At 39.9% G+C, this 25,507-nt stretch overlaps 1 protein-coding gene across 5 annotated transcripts in view; it reads left to right on the top strand.

Annotated features, from left to right (window-relative positions):
• furinb (furin (paired basic amino acid cleaving enzyme) b) overlaps nucleotides 1-25,507 on the top strand; it is a 78,145-nt gene that overhangs the window by 26,895 nt on the left and 25,743 nt on the right. For all 5 annotated transcript variants that reach the window (XM_051383563.1, XM_051383564.1, XM_051383565.1 and 2 more), the window contains 4 exons: nucleotides 10,016-10,114; nucleotides 17,116-17,211; nucleotides 19,719-19,847; nucleotides 19,989-20,065. In XM_051383563.1, the coding sequence (XP_051239523.1) occupies nucleotides 10,016-10,114; nucleotides 17,116-17,211; nucleotides 19,719-19,847; nucleotides 19,989-20,065 (401 nt within the window). The remainder of the gene's footprint in view (nucleotides 1-10,015; nucleotides 10,115-17,115; nucleotides 17,212-19,718; nucleotides 19,848-19,988; nucleotides 20,066-25,507) is intronic.

Below are 25,507 nucleotides of genomic sequence, written 5' to 3' on the forward strand. Positions count from 1 at the left end.
GGCTTGACAGTCCATTGCTCTGTGATATCCAAGCAGGTTAACAGTATGATTACTGATATTACCAATACAGGGAGAAGCCAGCCCACTGCTGTGCTGCAGTACGGCAAGAAGCAAATGGATCCCACTCTCCCTTAACTCCATGATTATTCAACGCTCCAGTGAAGCATAGTTAAAGTTGGGTGTTTACTCATTTGGCTAGCACATTTCTCGGACCAAGACACGGATTTGGGACTTAAGAATCACCCCAGTGGGATAAATCTCAAATTAAAAAGGAAAGGAGCAATCTGAAATATTTAATATATCTCTCTCTCAAACACACCCTCACATGCAAGGTCTTTTTTTTTTATTTTTTAGCTCTCTCAGTCTCTCTTTTCTCAAGGCCATAGCTCAGAATCTTTGGAGTGTGTGGGGGGGGTGTGTATGTGTGTGTGTGTCTGTTGGTGTGTGTGCCTGCGTGCACATGTGTGAATTACTTTGAACATGTTTGTGAGTTCGAGATGCTGGCTGGATGGTTCAGTGCCACCATGAGCAAGGTCTGTCTGAGGGATGATGTACCTTTACTCTGCATGCACGCATGTGTGTGTTTGGTTTTTTGATAAGCACCCCCTCTCCCCGTTCTGTGCCTTATCTGTTCTCTGAAGAATCACACCACAGAGATAAGCTACATCAGGAATGCTACTTTTTCTAAAAAAAAAAAATTATGTCTGCAGCAAATGCATGAGATTCATGTACTCAGGCCATTTAATTTTCTGGTCTAATCTCTAAACCCTTTGCATCAAGGCATGAGAGATACAATGTAGATTCAGATAAGAATTAAAAGGAAGCAGTCATTTACTATGACAGAACTTTATGAATTTAGTTTTATGGTAACATTAGCCAAAGGTCAGGCATCAGTACGGGCTGTATATTTCTGCTATCTTGATGTCTTCTGTAACGCATGGCTTTTGTAGCCATTTCCTACTTCATTTTACACAGTGTCCACTCATCTGTTCGCCTGTGATGCATTTCCTTCTCCTGCCTCATTTTCATTCCCCTCCTTTCTTTCATATTCCTCTGTGTCCTGCTCTCCCAGAATAGGAATAGGTCTGTCTGGACACACCTTGATTTAAGAGCTCTTTAACTGCAAGGTTTTTGGGCTTTTCACACAACTGCTTGAATAACCCTTCTTTATATTTATGAAAGAAAATGCATGCAATAGCCCAAATCAATTTTCACACCTTGCACACTGCCTCTGTCTTGTTACTTTACCTCTATCGGAGAGACGGTCTTCATAAGCATTTTGTTAAATCTTTCTTATTCAGCCACATAATTAGCCAGGACCGTTTTTTTGTGGCTCGCCATTTCCCAAGACAGCAAGTCCCTTGAGCTGGTGAATGTGGCCGAGGCGGGCAACATGCAAAATCAGAGCTAAGATGCAAACAAATAATTACCCTTCATTTGAAAACACTCAATTAGCCTCTATTTCAGAGTAAAATAATGAGCTTCTCCCACTAAGCGGAACACCAGAGTTTCAGCTGTAATTAGTCTAAAAGATGGTAACCCAGTGGCTCAGCGGACGATAATAAGATGACTGTTTTATTAGCCCAACAGCAAATACTGCACCATGCAGCGCACAATAACACATTTGCTGTGTATATAAAGTGTAAGCAACAAAGAAGCACCGAGTTCTGTAGGGGGTTTGCATCGATGTTGTGTGAATAGGCAATATAAATAAAAGGAAAGGCAGCATATAAAAGGAAAAGAGAAAGGGTTGGTGGGCTGTGTGGCAATCAATGAGCTCTGCTGTGCTGCTGACATTTCTATCTCAGATGTGCAACAGAAGCTGCCTCTGAGTGCTATCACACTGTACAGGAGGAGCAGAAGAGCGTTGTCTGCAGTTCACATTTATGTGCCTACTTTAGCAAACTTTCATCAGTGTTAGTGGAATTATATATCACAGGCTGTGAATTAAGGAGCTCAGTGTTTAAAGTGAAATACTATTATTGCTGTGTCTCTAACCAACCATTGATTGCTAGTGTTTTTCCTTGGAAGATGGGTCTGATTGACAGCAATTCCAATAAGGTGGTTTTGCCTCTCTGCAGCTTAAGGGAATACACTTAATGTGGAGCTCTGTCACAGTTAATATCGCCGCTGTGGACTTTTAAGTTCCCATGCTGAATACTGAAAATACACACACACACACACACACCCACACACACACACACACACACACACAGTGTATCATTGCATTTGTCGGCTGGAGTCCTCACACATACTTTCATTCTCTACTGCCTCTATGCTACCACTTCTCTGAATATTGGAATTATTTTCAGGCTCCCTGCAGAATTCCAGTTCGGTGATAAGAAAAATTATTTTATTATGTACCTTTTCCGTCGCCTATCATTTGAGACAACCGTAGCGTCTCTGGCACAAAACAAATTTCAGGCACATTTCTCAACAAGCACAGTGCATAATTTTATCCCCTCTAGTTTGATGAGAGTGAAAAGAAAACTTTCCCTCGTTTCAAATCAGTTTTTAACATTGGAGGGTTGCCTAAACACTTGTATGCACATACACCGCATGTGAAATAACATTAGGTTACAGCCCAGTGAAAGCTTGCTACATTTCTGTTTTTCGGCATCACTGATCTGAAGCCAATCCCCTATGGCCAATATTGACTTACCAACTGTGGCTGGAGGTGACTAGAGACCAAGGCAGCCACTATACAGAGACCAGGAGAGGATACAGCAGAATGTGGGATGTAGGAGACATACCGTGACATTACTTTCAGTCACCTTGAAGTCTAACAACCACTCTGACCGATAACGTCAGCAGAGAGCTTGAATTCCCCGGTGGAGTTTAGAAAAATACTGTGAGTGTGACCTCTGATATGGAACATGCTGTGGTAAACAGTGTCTTTTTAACTTCTATTGCCCAACAGTGAGTGGTAGGTACAGAAAATGGGCTAGGTAAAGGATTATTAGAGAAATAAAAATCAAAGTGGAACCTTGATGTGGTGAGTGGGCTGAAGAAATGGTGAAAAAAAACAGTATGCAACTGGTTGGTGCCTCTTTGATGCTTCACATAGTTCTGGGACTGACAGAAAGCTTTTGATAAGCAATCTTAATGTCAGTTGCACTGAGACTCATTCAACGTGTAGACTCCCACATCTGTCTGTTTCACACAACTGCACACTCTTCTATGTTCAAAGTTGTGCAAATTACAGACTTGAACTACTTGACATTCACATCAGATGAACCCAATTTAGACAAATCTCAGTTCATAAATAATGTCATTTTAAAAACAGCCACAGAATTTGAGTTTTTCTTACAGCTGAACCGGAGATTTAAACCAGAAGCAGACATGGAGGAATATTTTTCCATGCTAAATGCTAATTAGCATTATGAAACAGATTTGAGAGGGTTTTTGGTGTCCACGCTTTCAGACTCACAGATGTACTCAGAGGGCTGCCCCATTGTGAAAGCTACAGTTGCATTAGGGCTTTTGTGCAGTCTTTTTGTGCTTTTTGTACTTGGTCTAGGTGAGTCTCTTTCTCTCTTTAAATATTTACTGAGATAAACCTACCTTTTAAGATTTTGATCATGGCCAAAAATACATTTTTTTGTATGCACAATAACAGTGTACAAATGTGTGGCCTAAGATACAGTTGACTCAAGAAATAAGTTGCACACTTTTCTTGAGTTAGGAACATATTGTCAGTATTTGAAAATATAATATATATGTTATAATTCAGAATATTGTAGTCTTTATTGTAAGTATTTTGAAGTTTCTTAGAGCTCTCTACATTGCTTCTAGTATAGCGATGATGTCTCTTGTTGTGGCTTATTTAAATCGGTGAGAAACATTTCACCTAAATAGTATAGGTCATGCAGCTTTCTTATTTTACATGTTGTAGCTATACATTCTGAAAACTATTGAACTTCTGATTCTCAGCCAACAAAAAACAGCACCAGACCAGCAACAGAATCTCAGTGGACTTTAGAATGTAAAATGTAAAACATGAACATTGTTAAATGTGAGGTTCACTTATAGACATGTCCACGGCTTTCAAAGACAGAAAAGAAGTAAATTATTATGCTTCATGCAGTGAATCGGGAAATTCATCAGAAGGGCTACTTTCACTGCAGTTTACAAGGACATTTTTACTGTAAGCTGTTCTTTCACTGTCTACTGCTTTCACTATCTGAGAACATAAACTTTACTGAAATATTCTTTTTGATGAAGTAAAAAGGGGATAATATATGTTTCTTTGAACCCTGACTACACAGATTTCAAAGTCGTTTATAAATTAACCTCTTTTTATAACATTATGCCCCTGTATCTGAATATAAATCTATCCTATTCTCTAAAAGTCACCAAGATAGGGCACCAGAGTGCATACCACATTATCAAGGCTGAATCCTTAACTCGGCGGCCCAGGTTTGAATCCGGCCCTGGGCCATCTGCTGCATGTCATCCCCTTCCTCTCCCCGCCTTTCCTGTCTCTCTCTACTCTCATAATCCAAATAAAGCAAAATGCCAAAAAAACTAAGACGCTGTTAAAATTCTATTAAGATGTGTTATCAGCTATTGTTGGCTTGTCCTGGATTCACATATGTTATTAGACACGTTTAGTATAGTGCAACATTCTTGCTGATATCAACAGTGCTATTTTATTGTCCCTTTTTATTCTTGTTCTACTTTCGTACATGCCCCTGGAAATACATTTCTGAAGAAATAAGTCCACAATGTGCAGATTTGGATTTGGCCTGAGGAAAACATCTAGGCCCGTCCTAAAAACACAAATTTGCCACAACTCCCCTTCCCTGTCTCACAGAGCTGACATAGATTCATTTTCATAAAAGTAACATTCTTCTGTGCAGTCACATATTTTAGTGACTATGTACAAAAACATAATATTAAACCCTACACAAGCTGAATAATAATCTTAATAATTTAGATTTGAAGTTTTTTTTTTTTTGTAAAAGGATTAGTGCTGGCTTCTTTTCAATATTTAGAATACAAGAATATGAGAAGAATATTCAACTAAAGTAAGAAGCACATGAGATACCAACGTCTGGCACTGCCCGGTGGGGAGCATAAAGGGCAGTGTGCCTCTAATGCAGACTCAGAGCACAGTGGCAGGGTGACTAATGACCCTCAGTGCTCTCAATTATTATCGCTGGCGCGCATGCACACACACACACACCATATGATTCACTCTGGTTCTGACTGTAGAGAGGCATGACTCAGTCGCACTCATGGTCAGCTACACCAACATTTCTATCTCCATCTCAATTTCCCAAGACCCATAGACTCTTGGTCTAAATGAGGACATCAGCACTCTAGGAAATAGGTTTGTCCCACAGAAAAGCCACCCGGTGCAGCACAAATTAGCTTTCTGCCCTGCTGCAATCAATGTGAAAGTGGGTCTCATTAATTTCATGGGTCACACCTCGATCTTACATCATTCAGAGGCCATTTCCTTTTCCATGGCTTTGATGTTTGGTTCGAGATGAGGTGTCTTTAAGGTCAGTTGCTGATTTACTCATTTACTGAAGATGTCACAAAGTCTGCATCAACCGCGGACCTTGCATAACAGTGTCTCAAGGGAGAGTATCCTGTTATCTCTCTCCATATATTACTTAAGCTATAGTATATCGGCTATTTGGCATATCTATATATGCATTATATCTCTGAGTTTAATGATAAGTGTCACATGACTTGAACACATGAGCTATTCTACCCACGTAAAAGTTTAAATCAAGAAATCTTTTCCACACATGATTGTGTACAATATGAACTCCAAGGGGGAAAAAAGATCACTTTTATATCACACTGAGTAATTTAAGACTGATGGTCACTCAGTTTATGTGGAAATAATCACAGCAAGTCTTAATTACAAATATTTGACAAATTAAGTCAAATTGGCCGGCCCAAGGCTGCCGGCTTTATATCAGTGCTGCCAGACTAGGACTCAGTGCTCTATCCTCCAGTCTGGTCGGCTCGCAGACAGCCAGCCGGCAGAATCAGCCTGCAGCCCCAGGAGAGCCTTCCATCCTGCTGCGTCTGCTCTTCTTCCTCCCCACACACATCCATCCTGCCTGGTCGGCCTGTCAAACCCTGCACCTCCCCCTACCCTCACCCATTCCTTCGTCATCCCCCCCTCTTCCTCCGCTCCACTGGGCTTGTGAAGGTGAGCCAGTCCCCAGTGGCACTACTGTACAGATTGCAATGCTTCCTCTTCAAATGTAGGCTGCTCTCTCCATCCATCTCTTCAAATCCATGTAAAGAGTGGCTGGGCTGCACCTCTTCTTCCTCTTCCTGCACCTTTTATTTGGTTATTTTTGTCTTTTACCACGCACTTATTCCTGGAAGTCTTTATTATTTAGTCTCTGTCTTGTCTCAGGTCAGCTGTCCTTGACCACGGCTGGGAGGGACACAGGCTGCTCCCTGTCTCACTTAAGAGCAAGCCTGACAAAAAGAAAGCACTCCCAGAGGCTTTAGGCCAGTTTGGTGACAGCTGTCACCCAATTGCTTGTCCTTAAAAGCTCTTTTATGAGCAGGACGTGTGAAGGAACGGTGACAGCGGCACAAGGAATGCTTCAGTCTAGCTCTACTGACTCTACCTCTAATGGATGCGGCTAATCATTTTTCATAGATAGTGTCCATCTGCAGTTGTATAATGGATGTATTTTTGTTGGTGCACTTCTGTGTAGCTGACATTTTCCCTAGTCTGCAGAGAGCTGAAATCTCTTCACCCCACTTCCATGTTAGTTTCTGTTCCTCTAGGTTTTGATGCTCGGTGGAATAGACAGGTTCTGTTATTATTCTCCCTGCAAAGCTGAAACATAAAAAACATATCTGACTCAGGGGTGATTCCACCATTTTTTAAATGAGGTGGCACAGGGTTACCATGCGAGGCAGCTGGATTTGCGAGAACACAAATCACAAGAGAATCCATCTTGCCAGTCTAAAAGCTATGCGCTTGTGTCCGAACAATGGTTTGGATCAAGCAGTGTTCTATGAGGAACTACTAGCAGTGTGACAAGCATGAAGCAGTTGTTTGTTAAAACACAACAGTTAGCGGTTAGTGTCGATGCTGCTATAGCATGAGTTATATCAGAACTAGAAAGTATTTCTACATTGGAAGAAGAGCAGCGTGGACAGCACTGATGGCTTTTCTCGATGGAAAGGACGTTAACGCTCTTCTCCCGACTGGCTTACTGGGTTGTTGATCTAATAAGTTGAAGTTAACCCCTGATGGTGATAGACAGATGGTTCATCCAACCACCTGCCAAGTATTTTTTGAAAGTGCCTGCCCTTTTCTAAACAGTTTCTAAAGATTACTTCCCAGATGGTTCTGTGTAACAAACCATTTGGTGCAGTTTGGTTAGGCACAGGAGAGGGCCCAAGAACCAGTTAGCGGGGCCCATGGGAAATCAGAAAATACAGCATTGAAAATTGGCTTAGAACACACTGGGCACGATTTTCAGGCTTGTGCAGTGCCCTTTGCCCTAATACAGGTTGTATTACATTTATTACACGTGTTGAATAAAGGATAGGACAACACAATTCCGTTCTATTAAATAAAGAACATCACAGAAGCATTAATTATTCATTTAACTGATTTTTAATACAAACATTGCAGTGTGTGTGTGTGTGTGTGTGTGTGTGTGTGTGTGTGTTCTCTGCACTCCATGTTCTGAGCTGGAAATCTGTGTCTGTTTATAATGAGGCTCTTAGGAGCTTTTGAAGCCGTTATACCCGTGAGGGTCGTCTTTACTAGGGCAATTGTGGCTTCAGTAGCCTTCCGCAATTGGTAGGCTACAGAAGCTCACTGCTCACTCACTGCTGTTGCTGTTACCTGGAGTTCACCTATGTATATTACACCCCAGTCCACGTATTCCAAAATGTATAATGAAGTGTGTATAGACATGGTGTTGTTAATTGGCCAAAAAAGTCTCAAGTCGTGTCTCTCCCCTCCTCACGGTTGTGAAAAACAAGGTACAGTTGGCTGCTGGAAATTGAACACCTAATATAAAGGTCCAGTGTGTTTTTAAGATTTAGGGGGCTCCATTTACAGAATATGGCAGAAATGGAATATGATATCCCTTACTATGTTTATAATAGTTTATAGTCACCTGAAAATAAGAATTATAATGTTTTTGTTACCTTATAGACTGAGCCTTTTGTACTGTAGTACACATAGAAAGGGAGAGTGATGCAAGGGGGTTTCAGTCAGCAAATACAAAGCTAGAAACCACAAAATCCTACACACTGTTATTGTAATGATAATAATCATTTTGTTGTAGTTGATGTTCCTAAATGCCCTATGTTGTTTCCTGTTATATGCAGCCTGTGTGTACTGGGAGGAAACATAGATAGTGTATCTATAAGGAAAATTAGATTCGTAAGATTGTCTTGCTGCTTAATGGAAAATTGTTATGGATTGGAAGATAAGAACTCCAACCTGTTTTAGCTTGAGCAGTTGGCTGGAAGAGTTTATAGATTTAATAGTGGAAGAGACGCGACACATCAAGGCACCTTGATCTGGTCCAAAGGGATTGTATAAGGTAATATTTGAACCCCCCCAGTTTCCTTTGTTTGCTGTTGTGCACATATGTTGTTGTGCATTTGGGCAGCTGTAGCTCAGGAGGTAGAGCTGGTCGTCCACTTATAGAAAGGTTGGCGGTTTGTCCCTGGCTCCTCTGTCAAAGTGTGCTTGAGCACACTTGAAAACTGCTCCTGATGTGTCACCAGTGTGTGAATGTGAATGAATGAGTATTATTTTCCATTTGATGGCCTTTGCCATCACCGTGTGAATATGGGATAATGTGGCATGTAGTGTAGAAAGGTGCCGTACAAGTACAGACCATTTACCATTTATTTTTTAACGTCATCTATGTATGTATTTTGTATGTATGTAATGTATGTGTTTAATATCCAGTCTGTAAAATAAAACATTTGAATAAATATTACTTATTCACAAAGGTAAACCGGCAATACATGAACAGACAATGCCAGGGGACAGAGAGAAATCAAAATTAGTTAAATAAATTAAAAGAGATTGTTTATAATTGAAAAATTTAGATTGGTGGAAGTGGAATTATGCAAGCAGAAGGATCAAATTGATGATATAATACTGATTTCTTTTGGTAAAGGGGTAAGAAAAAAAGCCAAACAATATAGCACTTAATATTTTGGCTGCTAATAAAATAAGCAGTTTAGTCTGTACAGTGTTTCTTCTAGGATTTTTTTAGCAGTGGGCCGCCGCTCCAAAATCAACATAGAGGAAACACTGCTGTAATAAAGTGACTAGCCAGTGTAGTAATAGATACTCACTTAGCTTTGAATATGGACAGAAAATGAAGTGTGCTCCGATTGATCCGTCAATATTTGCTCTCATTAGTTTGTTCAGCGATCTCTATAACCGCTTATCAGAACAGGAAAGTTAATCAGCCTTTTGACACATGTAGCTTTACTTGGGCAGGCAGCCTGTACATTAACAGTCAGGGACTCATTTTAGTATTTTGCAGAGAAACAGAGTCAGTTCTGTTTTCAATAGGCGGCGTCATCAGCTCACCTTCTGTTGTGACTACAGAATCATGAAATCCTTTCAAACGAGTTGTGTTTTTTGGACTTTGTAAAACTTAACTGCTGACCAACGACACATACAGTCTATATATGGAGAGAGGAGCAGAGAGAGGCGGGGTGGGGGCAGCTGGTGTGGCTGAGACAGGGGTGTAGGTGTGCGCGTACACTACAAATTTAAAGCTTTAAATGGACCCAGTGATCAGTATCGCCCGGTGCTGCTTCTAGTGATCAATGATAGGCCTCAAAAACTTAGATCGGAGATCATTCACAGAAAATGTCAGGCTCCAATGTCCAAATTGTCTGTTTCAACTCTTTCCGAATTGAACACTATCTGCACATTTGCTCATGTGCACATGAATGCCTTGGTGAGCACGGAGTGTTATCTGGCTGTCCTGTTGCTGCAGGTGAACTCATTGCCTTTCCTTTTGTATTTGTGCAGGTTTTTGGAGATTATTATCACTTCAGGCATCATGCCGTGGAGAAGAGGGCTTTGTCTGGCCACAGGGGGATGCACATCAGACTGCAAAAAGAACCACAGGTAAGACTGGTGTCAGCTCCCACACAGCTCATTGCAGCACTCCATGTTGGCAACAAAAGGCCAAAAGACAGATTGTATTACACACAGAGAGTGTCTAGATCACAAGAGAAAAGGATGCCAGCATCAATGACAGCTTGTCAAACTCTGTATTCTTTTCAGTCCATGCCTGTCCTTCCATCTGTCCCTCTGACCCAATCTGAGGTACCACATAGCTGTAAATATGCTGCATAAACCCTCCCAAACAACACAACAGCTGGGAGTGTCTCTGTGCCTGGCCATGCTTTTTTCTCCAGTCTTGTAAAATCATTATATGCACCTAAAAGTGAACTAGAGCGGAAAATTGGCATTCATCAGTCTAACATCCAGAACCAAGAAAATTCCCTGAATATCATCTTGTTTTAGACATCTGGTTCTGAATCTGCACACAGCCCAACCACAAATTTATACCTGGCAAACTGTAACTGCAAAATCTTCCTGCAAAATCTTCCTGCAAACTTATGTGTATACCAGATGTAGTTGAGTCAGCATGGAAATGCCAACATAGTGGAGGGAAGTTATTTTTTCTTACAAGGGATTAGAAGAGATAAGCAGTCTCACATTGCCAGACCTATATCTATACTATGTTTGAACTGTTCATACACGGAAGAAAGATCTTGTAGGTTTAAAAAAACAACCCTTTATTTATTTTATTTCTTAAACCAAAGAGAATTAAACCCTTGTCAAATCTGAGAAACTTCATTTTTCAGACGTTTCAGAAGTTTTTTGTTTTCATAGATAGTGACTTGAAAATGACTGTGGAAGCCAGAAGAGAGAGTGGAGGAGGGCAGAAAGCACTTATTATGCCCTGCAGTTAATCAGCCTTCATGAATAACAAGAACCTCTTTCTGTATTTAGAAAGGTTATTGGGTTTCTTTACATAAGGGAATTCACGCACTGGCTGGGAGCAAATTTATTGGTTAATTTTGGGTAACATTCTTTATACGGATTAAATTCACATTAAACACTTTACTCTTGAATCTTTATTGCAACTAAACATACACAATCCGACAGCCTTCAGATCAAAGAATGTCTCACTAAAGGCAAAATGATCAATGAGGAAACTCACAATATGATCATTAAAAAAAGATATTTCACTGTAGATAAAAATGGTAATAAGATGAAAACTTTATAGATTATTACTTGACTGACTGGACAGGAAAATACTGTCAGCTGAGAATAAAAATTAAAAATGTCATTTTACTCAATATTAGAAGCTCACATTATTTTGGTTATATAAATGTTATATAGTTTTGTTATGTTATTGTTATTTTGTAGGAAAATAAAGCAAATTACACTTTTTAAATAAATATAATACCTCTTCAGTCTGTGTGTGGGCGGATCAAGAACAAAAATAAAGGTTAATATGGTATATTTTTATGTCTAACCTTTTGCATTCTGTGTTCATGGGCTTTACTGCTTTTATTCACACCTGAGCTGTTGAGGGAGGAAATGTCATTCAGATCTGAGAGGGCATAATGCCACACAGGTCCTAAACAAATATCAGGATACTCTACAAACCTCACTGAGAATGGTTTTCTATATTTTCTAGAAAATAATATAAAAAATAGTTCTGTTGACAGTGAGAACATTGATTCTGAAAAGAGACATTGTTTTCTATTGTAATGTATGAGTGCTATAAACAAAATGCGTCACCTCAGTTGTGTGTGAATTCTCAGTGGCAAAAATCTCAAACCCTTGGAAAAAACACAAGTCTTTTTGCATGGCAAGATACTGTACAGTTAGCACTTGTGGTTCAAGGGAAAATACAACCATCATCTATAACATTATGACCACTGACAGGTGAAGTCAATAACACTGATTATCTTGTTATCATGGCACCTGTCAGTGGGTGGGATATATTAGGCAGCAAGTGAACATTTTGTCCTCAAGTTGTTGTGTTAGAAGCAGGAAAAATGGACAGCGTGAGGATTTGAGCGACTTTGACAAGGACCAGACTGTGATGGCTATACGACTGGGTCAGAGCATCTCCAAAACTGCAGCTCTTGTGGGCCGTTCCCGGTCTGCAGTGGTCAGTACCTATCAAAAGTTGTTGGAAAAGCGGTGAACTGGCGAAAGGGCATGTGGTCTGATCCAACAGACGAGCTACTGTAGCTCAGACTGCTGAAGAAGTCAATGCTAGTTCTGATAGAAAAGGTGTCAGAACACACAGTGCATAGTTTGTTGTGTATGGGGCTGCGTAACCACAGACCAGTCAGAGTGCTCACCCAGGTGGCCATAATGTTGATCTTATTGATCTGCGTATGTACCTTTTGTGATTAGGATGAACTGACCCTATAAATTTACCATACATAATGTTGATAGTGTTTGACCACCATAAACAAAAATGCAACATGACTTGTTTTGCCCGTTAAAATCATCCTAAAAAGCCACTTCTTTATTTTAAAGATTCTCCCCATTGATCTCAAAGCCAAACTGATGGGCAAGCTAGTTGAATAAATGTCAACCCAGGCAGCAGCAGCAAATAACTGTGCACACAAGTGCTGCCACCTGCTTCAGCAACACGCTGATGCCATGTGTACTTTGAAAACACTGGAGGCAGCAGTGTTGATTGCTGCTATTTAAAAGCATCTTAAGGGGTACCTGACTCGTGCTAAAAAGAGGGGCAGTTAAGAAGTGAGAAGAGACTTGGGCCATCTGTAGCAAGGTAAGCCTGCCAAGCGGAGTCTAAGGACTACTCTCTAGCTTTTCCCGAGCCCAACTCAAGCTGGCTCAGAAGAAGGGCCGATGTGGTTTGACAAACGTTCAGGCCCCAAGACATCATTAGTGACATATGGTACATTCACTGAGGCCAGTGGAGTCAGAGGTCAGGCTAAATGGATGTTAACAAGGCTCTGAGAGCATATGGGTTAAGGGGTGTCTGCCTGGGACTTGGCAGAGTACTATGGTACTCAAATTTTTATAAGATTTGCTTTGAGATGTCCAAAACCGATAACAAATGAGATTTAGTATGGGCAGTGACAGAGGCAAGGATTTTGTCATTGTAACCTACAAGGATTTAATGATGTACAATACAGGGTTTTAGAGTTGTATGCACCAGTGAGGGATAAAATGCAGAACTGTTGGCAAAACCACAGGACTAAAAAGAAACAGTCAATCAACAGTTGACAGTGACTGGCAAGACCAGAATTATTCTGAAGTTTACTGTGTGACTAGATGTCCTATTTCCTTTATATAGTATATGCAATTTGGCAATACTAAATGAAAGAGAAAGCATCTTGAATTTAAAACTGGAGCCCTAGCAGCAGACCCAGGGAGATACAGACACATCTAACATGAAGACATTTTTGACACAAGAGATTCCATCTCACAGGTTCATATCAGTCGGTAGTTCAAGTTAACACTGTGCTTGAACCCCCAGCTATTCAGGGCATCAGGTATCTAGCTAGGGAGCAACAGTTTGTCCTTAGGTTACCTACCCACCCACACAACCAGAAACGGACCAAACCTTAGGCAAAGCACTACCACTGCCAAAAAACATCACATTATAAGTGAGTAGGTTTGGGTTTACATGTGTTTAATAACGTGCACTTGTATATTCATATGTGTGTGTGTTAGACCATGTGATCCCTGAAAAATGGGAAAGAAAAGGTTCTGCTTCACCTGGTCCAAAGAAAACACGTTTAAAAAGCAGTGAAAAAATAATGGTTGGATTTGGATTAGTCAGTGCTGAGCCATGAGCTTGTTACAGTGTTTCCTGTCTGTAATCTGGCTGCTGTCTCTCACATTACCCCCATTGTCTCCTTTCCTCTGCTCCGTGGTGCTTACATGCCGCTTATCACCATCCCCTTTGAATAATCACACAGTGGCAAGATGACATTGGCAGCTGCATAAGCTTTTACCATTATGCTTGCGAGGGTTGTTTGTCATCTCCTCTCCACACCCCACACCTTCTCTGTAAGGAAAAGAATCGATTTGTTTTGGGGTGGCTGCTGTTGGTTTTGTACAAACCGCAGTGTACGGCAGCTTACTGCATGCCGTGTTTCGGAGGGACCTTACTCTGCATCTCTCTCTCTCTCTCTCTCTCTCTCTCTCTCTCTCTCTCTTCCTCCCTTTCTCTCTTCCTCCCTTTCTCTCACAGTTTTGCTACAGCGTTAGTCTCTGGCTATAACAGTATCTGTACTGTTTACTGAGGCCTCACTGTTCAATGATAAGGCTGGAGATGATCTATATTTCTGTTATTGTTTAAAAAATACCATGAAAATACCAAATCCACCAGTTCATATCGCAGTATTTTCTGACTTCCACACATTTCTGTTGCACTCAGAACCCAAGCCCACTGTAAGAGGGATATATGGAAATCATGTATTTCTTGGGGGCTATTTTCAGCATCAGATTTGGTGCACTGGCGAATGTTTAAAGCAGTACCCCGCGTCACACATACGTCCACTATTCGTGAGCAGCACTGAAATGGTGGTTCTTCCCTCTTAGATCGTTTTATTTAAATTATTTTTAGAGGATGAATAAGTTTCAAAATAAACTACAGTGCCCATGTTCATCATAATGTGTGGTTCACTGATCTTTGGACAACAATGGAGATACAGTATGTGGCACAGAGGAATAAGCTATATTGGATTTTTGATTCTTAGCGGGATTAATTCCTTACTGGTTTTTGGTCTTTTCGGGGATTTGTTGATAACAAAAAAAGGAACATCAACAGACTTTTAGATCATCTTTCTCCATAAACTGCAGGAACACAGATCTATAAATCAAAGCACAGGCTGTCTCTCTACCAGTGTCTCTGCGTTACAAACAATACCAGCATGGCTTCTTCTTAGTCATCAGACAGGAAAAGCCCTCAGGACACGGTGCAAGAGGTGGAACAAATAGTTTATGGCTCAAGTGGATTATGGACCAATGCCATGTGGAGACCTCCGTCTTGTCTCATGATTGCTTCTTTGTGTGTTTGTGTTTGGCTACTCCTTGTCCTTGTCCCAGCCAGACCTCAGGATGATGCTTATACTGTTACTCTGTGTTCTATTAGTTTTCCTTCACTGATTTGGTCTTCGGGATAGATATCGATTAGACCCAGTTTTTCTCAGTCAATAAGAGACTGGATGAAATGTTGCATTCTGCATTTTTCACACATACACACAATATATTCTGCAATTTGCAATTAAAAACATTAGATTGCATGGCATCTGTTTAATCATTTGCATGAATTGGCTATATAAATTAAACTATAAATCCTACAGTAGGTGGCTGTATCTAGATCATCATCGGTTTCATGTATCAGTTGTAATTTTGCTCTGTTAATGTGGTGTGCAGTAGGCAGAAGTGCAATGGGGTCAGCCGTGTGCCGTTATAAATGTAATGAAATGAGATAAATGTTAATTAGTCTAGGGTCACTTGAATAAGGTTAATGATTTCATTCTCTGAGGCAAACTTTTCAACTAGGTTAGGAGCTGCACTGTCTTCGAGTAGCTGCGCTGAGCACGTTTTCATTCAGAGCACCTGCTTTATAAGAGCAGGTAATCATGAAATCAAATAGAGAAGCCTCATTACTAGGAACAACTCAGGCAGCAACAAGAAAAACGAAAAACACTGACTGAAAAGAACTAAAATACTTAAATAACAACTTTAAGAGTCTGCCGGGCATTGTAAAGCAAATTCACAGGTTTATACACGCTGCTTCGCCTGAGTGTTCTTGATAGAAAAGTGGAACCACTTTAAAGCTTTGTCACCTTCAGCAAAAATTCAGCAAAAGATGCATTTATCACTGACAATAATAACAGCATTTGCTTAAACTGCTGTAGAAGATAAGTTTCACTCCATCTATGCAAATTCCCTCTGCTACAGCATTAGTTCAGTCCAAGTTAGCTTTCAAGTTAGTTTTCCCCTAAATTTACAATTACAAGAAGAACAGCTGAGTTGCCTTCTGTTTAATTAGAACAAGAGGTAGTGTGTATTAAAGCAATAGCACTATATCCACTTTCCTATTCTCTGTGGTTTCCTAATATGTTCGCTTCTCATTCTTTGGATCACACGTGTCTTTAATCTATTTATGTAAATATCACTCTATTATAGCAAGGCATGAAAGCATCTATGACATAGAGTGGAATACTGCTCCATCTGTGAGAATGCATGGACTGGTCATGTCTTCCATGTTGAAATGTGCCAAATATATATTTGGCAGTCTGGACAATGTCCACATATTGGTGGTGACTGGTGAGGGGTCTGCTAATGACAGGGATGTTAAAGAAAAAAGCTGCAGTTGCCACATCTGGAAGGGGCTCTGCTACCTTCACCCTTATATGCTGTGTCGCCGGTGTAACATGACAATAGCACAAATTATTATCTAGTATTTATGTAAATATCATTTATGTTGTCTGTGTTTAAATATTTAATCATCAATGAAAATACCAAATGCTGTCAATTATTTGATGGAAATCAGGCTCACAGAGCAAAATACCTGTCAAATCAATACAAGCATGAAATAAGAACAGACAAATCCTTCATTCTAATAAGTGGACAGACATAAAATTATTTTCTATTGTCTGGATTCTGGCAACCATGTTTAGAAGTCTTGTTATTATTATTTATTTTGCAACTTCAGAAACAAAAGTATGAAAATGCCATTTACTATGTGTGATATTAGCAATTACTGTCACCCATCCCTACCAATCCTGTGCATACCACAGCAGCCTCCAGGACTTCAAAGGCCCCTACTCTGGCTCACTGTACAGTAGCCACTTTCCTTCTGCATCTCAGGAATGAAATAAATTAGATTTGCTTCACATCTCTGCCTCCCTTTCTAGTTATTACTTTTTGAACACAGCTGGGGCCGTGTCCACAGTCTGTGGGACATTGCAACACTTTCTCAAATTAGAACATTAAAATTGACACAAAGGCATGTGAGAATATCTGTAAATTGTGAATTTTCTGTTGTGTGTGTGTGTGTGTGTGTGTGTGTGTGTGTGTGTGTGTGTGTGTGTGCCCTCCAGGTCCTGTGGGCGGAGCAACAAGTGGTGAAAAAAAGGAAGAAGAGGGATGTCTATGAAGACCCAACAGACCCTGATTTCCCCAAACAGTGGTATCTGGTGTGTAATTGTCTCTTATCTTTATAGACTATATCTCATTCTCTCTGTCATTATAGCAGATACATTAAAAATTCAGTAGGTGTGTTTTATTTCTAAAATGGCATACATAGTGTAATGTGCAGTAGCATGCGTATTGTTGCATAAAATCTGTGTAGCATTACCAACAAAGATTTTCAAGTAAGTGCAGTCAGTGAAATCTAAAATCTTTTTTGTTTTTGTGTTCTGCACTTCTGAAACTATGCAAAAGTACCTTGTCTGCATTCAGATTTATGAATAACATAAGAGTTGTCCTGGACACTTTTCAGTTATTGCCTTGCAATTATTTCTGATTCTGAACACTGAAGGCCTCCTCATTCAGCCCTCTCTGAGCAGCACATTATTAGTGTACTTTTTTTTTGTATTTTCAGCTCTGTGGAAGCTTGTGAGTTCCAGTGTGTAACACTTAGGAGGATTTATTGGCAGAAATGGAATATAGTATTCATAGGTATGTTTTCATTAGTGTATAATCACCTGAAAAATAAGAATCCTCTGGTTTTCAACAACGAGACATTTTTATTTACTGAGGGTCCTTTTCCACTGAGTCTGTCATGTTGAGTAACCATATTTCTACTAGGGCCGTCCCCGACTATAGATTTTCCTCATCGACTAGTAGTCGTTATTCAAAGGCAATAGTCGACTAGTCGTTGAGTGTTTATGCTACTAATTTTAATTACTTAAATATACATATTTTAACAGCTTCATGTTAAATGACAACGGAGTAAGCGATAATGAATCTGAATGTGTCAGAACAACCAACAAGGAGACTGAACATTTGGGTCATTTATTTCAACACAGTATAACATCACACAAGTCTCGTTCAAAACACGGAACAAATAACTTTCAACTTCACAAGAACAAATTCTTGCAGACTCACCGATACGATGGATAATCTATAACGTCGACTAAGACTCTCACCAACTTACAGTTTACTCGAATATCAGGGGACAGCCCTATCTTCTATTGTGGCCCAGAATGGACAAACCAAACACTGGACTCAAAAAAGGGCCTTAAGCGTTTAATGCGAGTCTTGTGGTCACTGTAGTTTCTCCTACATGCTTGGAAGGCGAGCAGTATTTATTTGGTTGTAGTCTGCAACTTCACTGCTAGATGCCACTATATCCAAAACACATTTTTATTAGTATATTTTTTAGTATTCATTATCGCAGTGGCAGAAGTTATTAATTCCCTCATGGTCAGTCAAGTAAGCATAAATTCAATTGCCGAAGGGCTTAGTTACCCCAGCTTCACCACAAGGTTTCCTCAGCTAAAATGTATAATACAATGCATGCAGGATGCTGAGATGAATATAAAATGAAATGTCAGGACAGATCGACTACTAAGCTGCATCACCTGTGAAACATTGATAGAAAATGGTCCTGGCTCCATGTCTGTGCCGTTATTCACAGCTTTTCTCAGAGATGCTTCAATTTGCCTTAATCTTGCCTTTTTTTCCTTTTTTATACGCACAACACCTCTGTCACTGCAACGGATTAATGACAACATTGACTATCACAGACATAAATCACCAGTGAATAGAAGTTGTGAAACCACCTCTGCCATTCAGCATTAAACCTTTAATCGTCTTCAGCACTTAAACACTTTTTTTCTATTCTACACAGCTATGGCTTGAAACCCGAATAAAGATGGTTTAGCTTAAGGTATATGCCACCAGTGCTGAAGTTTTGTCGTGGCAGTATAACAAATTTGTTGTATTTAGAGGGCTTTTGTATTGGTTTATTTGGGTACATCAGTTTGCAAAAGTATGTATTCAGTGTTGCCAGTTCAAAGTTTACATCTGGGAATTTAAGCTACTTACCTGAGCATTCAGGCTTCCTCACAGAGGTGCCCATGCAGGAGTTGTGCCGCCTGGAGAAAAATCAGCAGGAAACAAAGACGAGGGCAGAGAAAGTTGTCTGTGATGTTTTTCCATTCCTCCACCTGCCTTATGTGTTTATCTGGAACCATCTCTTTCACCTCCAGCACTCACTTCTCTTCATACTTCTCACAGTATGCATTTTCCATTCTTCATCCAAATCACACTTTACCACCCTGTATCCCCTATTTGCCTCCCTCCCCTTCTTCTCAACGCTTGCAGACAAACTATTCTTCTGCGAGAGAGGCAAATGTTCTCATCAAAGATTCTGACCTACAACAGGTTGTGGGTCTTCTTTCTGACAGTGTAACTACAGTAGGATGCTCATGCTGGGCAGCTCAGCCTGAGGAGGCAGACATGTCCGGGTGATGCATTAAAATTGGATTTTAAGTGTTCATGAACTACCTCTGATCTTCCTTTTTATATCTTGTTTATTCTTTCTTTTGAGAATTTATTTTTTTTCTGCAGCGACTGAAAGGTCTTTGCAGATGATTTAAGCTGCACTCACACTGATAGACCCTTTTCTGTTTGTTTGTCAGGGAAGTATCAGTTATAGCAGATTGACAGCTGAACAAATGCTTTGTGTCTCTTCCAGTCCACTCCAACACATCAAGACCTGAATACCAAAATAGCCTGGGCTCAAGGCTACACAGGAAAAGGTGTAGTGGTGACTATCCTAGACGATGGCATTGAGAAAGACCATCCTGACCTCATCAGCAATTATGTAAGTCGAAAAAGTAGCCTGCTTATTTGTAAACAGCATTTACAGTTGCTATTTACAGAATAATTACAACAAAGTTAAATGAGAAAAGAACGACTTATAATGACATGATTGGTATTCTGACCTTTTTCATGCCCCCTATAGGACCCTGAGGCCAGCTATGATGTTAATGACGGAGATGCTGACCCCCAACCGAGATACACGCAACGGAATGAGAACAGGTAATTTGGCAAAAGCAGCAATCTGGCAACACTGTGATCTTAATTGCTTCAAAATTAGCTTTCAAACTTAATGGAAATTTGGCAAACTGGATCAGACATGACTAATTTCATTATGAGAGTGGGCATTCATAAGCTGTGGAAAAAAAATTGGACTGTGTTTTTTTTTTTTTTTTTTTTTTTTTTTTACAAAACAGCACTTGTCCAACCCTCGATGAGTTCGACTCGGCACTAGCTGCCTACAAATGTTAGTTGACAGGGAATGACACTGGTGAGAGAGTGCTAAGTCTATACAGCTTTTGGTCCAGTGCTTTTGGCTGAAGCATTTACATTTAGAGACCAATTATATAAAGTTTGAAAGCACTGGTGCACTCATTCTACAAAGTCTTGAAAGATTGTTCCTTTATTTTTTTTCTTGCTTCAATACCCAAGCCACGTTGCTATAGCAGCATTTCAAGGTCCAGCCCTTACAGCCCCATAGCCACTCTGGCACTTATTTGTCGCTAACATAATAGTTGTTTACTTGCCCTCAGTGATTCTTGCTCTTCCTTTCGAGTCTTTGGTGAGCACATTAAAACACGGTCGGCCCAATTTAATGATGGAACACTAAAGCTCTAGCGAGGGCGAATCCTAAACCTTCATCCCCTCCCCTCTCCCTGTTTTTCAAACGCCATGGTCCTCTTCCTCAGTCCAATCCCCCCTGGAGCAGATGAGAAGCTACATCCCGCCTCTGAAATGCACAGCAGGATTTGTCTCAAATCTCTCCCTTTTCTGGGACGACTGCCACTGTATTTTTTTTTTTTATAGCTGTTTGTGGTTTGTTTTTGTTCTTTGTTTCGGTTTTCAAAGTGCAGCATCCACTTATAGTTGGTCAGAGAAAGAAGCTAAGTTTTCATGAGATTGTAGAATCTTTTGTATGAGAATAGAATCATTTCTGCGCACATGTTCTGATTTGAACTTTACAATTGTGAAACAATCTTTGTTTGGAAATGTGATGTATTCATCTACAGCATTTGAAAGAGAGTAGCATCAGCAGGTTTTGTGAGCAGAGGCCTTGTTTCTTGTCCTTGCCGACAGCTGGAGCAGCCATGCAGAGCGACCCCAGTCCTTTCTGTCAGTGTAAAGTAGATCCCACTCTGTCGTGCTGATGGAACAAAGCGCTACTGGAGGGGATTACTCCCTGCCTCTGGTTCACTTCAGCTTCCCCAATGCACCATGCTTTTACAGAAAGGAACAGATTTGCACTTGCACGCACACTTCTACCCATGTCAGTGGAATTGCCAAATCAATTATCCTCTACTGGATCAATTTATAAGCATAGACTCAAAAGCAAAAGGGTGTGTCTGTGTGTCTATAGCGTGGAGCTGTGGTGTTTACAGTGACCTGTGGACAAATTACATCCAATAACTTATGTAAATCACAACAGAGTAGAGTAATACTGGCCGACAGTGAGTTATGCTCACAACCCCGTCACAATGAGATTATATGAATATATTCATGGGACAACAAAAAGCAAATGAGAGTCGGAGGCGGGCATTTTCCATATCCGCGAAGGCAAGTTCATTTGTAATGATGACACGCAAGGCTGATTTTTGAATTCTCATCTCTGGGTTTTTCCATCGAGATGCTCGGTGCTATTGAGTTGGCAGCTCTGGCAGATATGTGTTGAAGTGGGTGCAGGCTAAGTTGAAGGCTGGCTGAAGTCTAGCCAAGCAGGTAATCCATTTGTGCTTCATCATAACAGATTTTGTCTTTTTTTCTTTCTCTTCTTTCCTCCACCTTTCCTCCTTCGTGTCAGTGTGATTTGGATGTAGAGTGCAGAGCGAGGGCAAGATTGATTTCATCTCCTGTCCACAACCTATCATTAGAGCAGAGCACTATACATTTCTAAAAAACTTAAAGTGAACCTCAAAAGGACCTGTGCAGTAAAGTCAATATCATCAGGATATTAATCGTGATAATAATAGTTATTTTTCCGTACATATCAATATTTGAAACTCTTTGAATAGGAAAAAAAATTCTTTTTAATTATTGCTTATATAGAATCATTAATATGGACAACCCAATTTATTTGTGTAGTGATTTCTTTCAGTAGCCTTTGTTAATCTCCAAAATCAATACAGACGAATAGAGAAAAGACTTTGAATTTCTCGAAGCACGTATACATAACCAAACAATTCACTGCCTCCTCTTCTTCCAATTTATTTAGCCACACACACACACACTCCCTCTAAATTCCCTATGGAGAGCTGGTTGCTCCTGTGGGGAACTTTTCACAGCGGTCCATTAATTGAGATCCACATGCCTTCACCGAAAAACTGTGTAGTGACAGCCTTTATTAGAAAATGATTGGCATGCTACACAGCTGTGTGTGTCCTTCAGTCCAAACCAACCCATCAGCACCTGAATGCGAAAGTAACATTAAAGCCTAGGACGATGAAGGCAGAGATGTTGTGGCTGATCTGGATGATGGCATTGAGAAAGACCAAGAGAAGTGTTTTGCACGCTTCTCTCGTCCTATCAAATTGCTTTGTCCTTGGTGGTGCACGGCTATTTGTTTCTCTGACCATGAAAGTGCTTCTTCAGCAGAAATACACTGGGTGGGAAAAATGGTATATGCACCTCCACCAGTCGCTGCAGAAGACACACATCCTAAGTTTAATTTCATTAAACTCTTAATTTCTTATGACATTAGTCAAGGTCGGGCAGGCATCCCCTGCGATAGATGGCTGGGGGAAGCTCAGCACTCATTAGGAGGATGGTGACTTCTTGTCGGGTACTTTTTAATACAACAAAATTAAATGTTTTTGAAAGGTTTTACTGAAAATCTTTTTGTGGAAAATGAATGGCAATGATCACTGATATTAGTAAATATGTGTATGGATTTACAAAAAAATATAAGCAAGCAATAATAAGCAAGGTATCAGTGCTCTGACCTTTTTCTGAAATGTGAAACATTTTTGTATCTTAAAAAAGAAGATTCATAACTTGGAGTTTATGCATGCTTGATGGGAAGAAAGGCTATGTAGTGAGCAAAGGTCGATGATTTAATATTCCATAGCTGTGCCCGAACTATCTCTAACTGATATCGCTGTTCACAACAAAAACAAACAGTTCTCACTCTTAAAATGTTCATTTATTTTTTCTGGTGAAGTACATCAAAGAACTTCACAAACATACTTTCAAAATAAATTATTATTGTTGTCTGACCATTTATTGGCTAAAATTTGATTATCCGAATAATCCATAATGACATAGATTTCCCGTTATCGACTAATAATTTATCTGATGTATATTGTGCATCTCTAGTAATATTAACAGATTATTTTTAAAAACTACACTTACAATTCTTTTTAATATATCTTCATTTGTGATTTCCTACTGATTAGACATTAATTCATGATTTTATCTCTTACTCCAACAATATTATTAAAGGTCCAGTGTGTAACATTTAGTAGGATCTATTGGCTGAATTGTAATATAATATTCATAGGTATGTTTTCTTTAGTGTATGACCACCTGAAAATAAGAATCACTGTGTTTTTGTTACCTTAAAATGAACCATTTTTGTCTACGAGAGTTGGTCCTCTTCTACAGAGAGGTTTCCACAGAACGGACAAATCAAATATATGTAGATAATCTAAATCTAAATATAACAGGTTACTGACAGTTTAAATGTGTCACTGTGGAGTATCTTAAATATGTGCTTAGGTGAAAGAAAATAAATCTGAATCCAGCAGCACTAGAAAGAGGGAAAATGGCAGCGCGTTAAATACCGTCTTTGGCCAAAAAGTGGCTTCTAAAGCCTGAAACATTCCCTATTAAAGTACGTGAATACAAATGAAAATGCCCATCCATGGTTCTGCAAATCCACAGCCCTGCCGTACATACTCTGCATGCATATCTATGTTTGTATTAAAGTGATGAACCTGAGCAAGGGAGTGATACAGGACAAGTCAGACTGGAGGAGAGCACAAATTGAAGAAGACAGCTTCCTCCTGTGTCGTCTGCTTCAGCGCCACTACAGTTACAATGTTTGACACAGCAGGTCGCGCCTGAGCTGCATTAACTTTGCTGATGACACATCGTAGAACACAACATTGTGTGGAATTGACATTCCTCAGGCACGCTTTTGTGTCAAGTATGTTTTTCGACATAAGAGAGGTAGTTTTTTCCTCTGTGGTTTCAGGAGCAGAAGACATTTTTAAACTTTTGTTTGTACTTCGTGGCTAAAAATGGCAATTTGTTTCTCAATTTATTGTCTGTAGAGCACTGCGCACTAACAGACAAGTACACAAGTAACAAGTAAACACCGCTTTCATTGATTGAAAAGTGAATGGAAACTTGCGTAAGCCCTGTTATGAGACTTCATTTGTCATTCTGAGCCTGACGGTTGACAGTTTGACAGAACTTTTCACAGACTCTGTCTTGACTGCAGGCAGCGTAAATGGAAAAAAGAGTAGGGAACCTGCAGACAAAAAATATTCTCTATGTTTACTCTGGCCATTGCATGCTGTAGATAAATGCCCTCCACTGTTTACACTGAGTTTATCAATTATTGTTTACAAAGCTGCCACCCTTTGTCAAGCCTGAATAATGTGATTCTGCTTCCCCTCGTCTTGTTTATTCTGCCGGGGATGGTGTGTTTGTTTTCAAGACCACCAGGCAGACTTTTTCGGAAGTGATGTTGGCAGGGACCTCACTCTTAAACTCGATTCCTCTGGCTTTCTGTCTGCTTTTCCTGCTGTTATGTTTTTTCCAAAGAAAATGATTGAAAGCTGCTCTTTTATAAACATTTCGACGAGGCATAGCTCTTAATGATTGGCGGAGGCAGTCTTAAGCCAAAACCCATTCTACAATACAAGAGTTATTACCTGGAGCCAGCCAATATCAGTGCCCTGCTGTGTTTACTGGATACTGTTCAATATGATGTTAAAGCAGTTGTGTCTGCAGCATGTGAAGATAGTCCAGCTATGCAAGGCGATGTTGAGCAATATGTTTCTTTCCCATTAGGTTACTTTGATTGCTTTTAAGCCATTTGAAATAATTTAAACATGTTTTATTGTTAGACACTCTGTCTAATTTGTTTTCAGTAACCCACAATCAGTCGATATGCATCTCCTTGTTTTCATTTATAATAAGATAACATTTCATTTGGCAATGGTCATTTTAACCTCAATAGCCCCATTAAAACAGTTTATTTCCTCTCCTACCATAGTGCTCCATATAGCAGAGTAATCATAAATTTTATTCTGGGAGTAGCACAGCTGTTACTGTGTTGCCTCACAGTAAAACATTTAGATTACTGGCCCCCTTCTTTGTAGAATTAGATTTTTCTCTCCATGTCTGCATAAGTTTCCTCCCACGTAAGGTTATGCCAGATGGATTGCAGACTCTAAATTGCCTATAGGTATGAATGGTCATGACTGTTACTGTGTCTATTTA

This window comes from Dicentrarchus labrax, unplaced genomic scaffold (assembly GCF_905237075.1).
Source record: "Dicentrarchus labrax unplaced genomic scaffold, dlabrax2021, whole genome shotgun sequence".
In the NCBI taxonomy this organism is placed as follows: Eukaryota; Metazoa; Chordata; class Actinopteri; family Moronidae; genus Dicentrarchus; species Dicentrarchus labrax.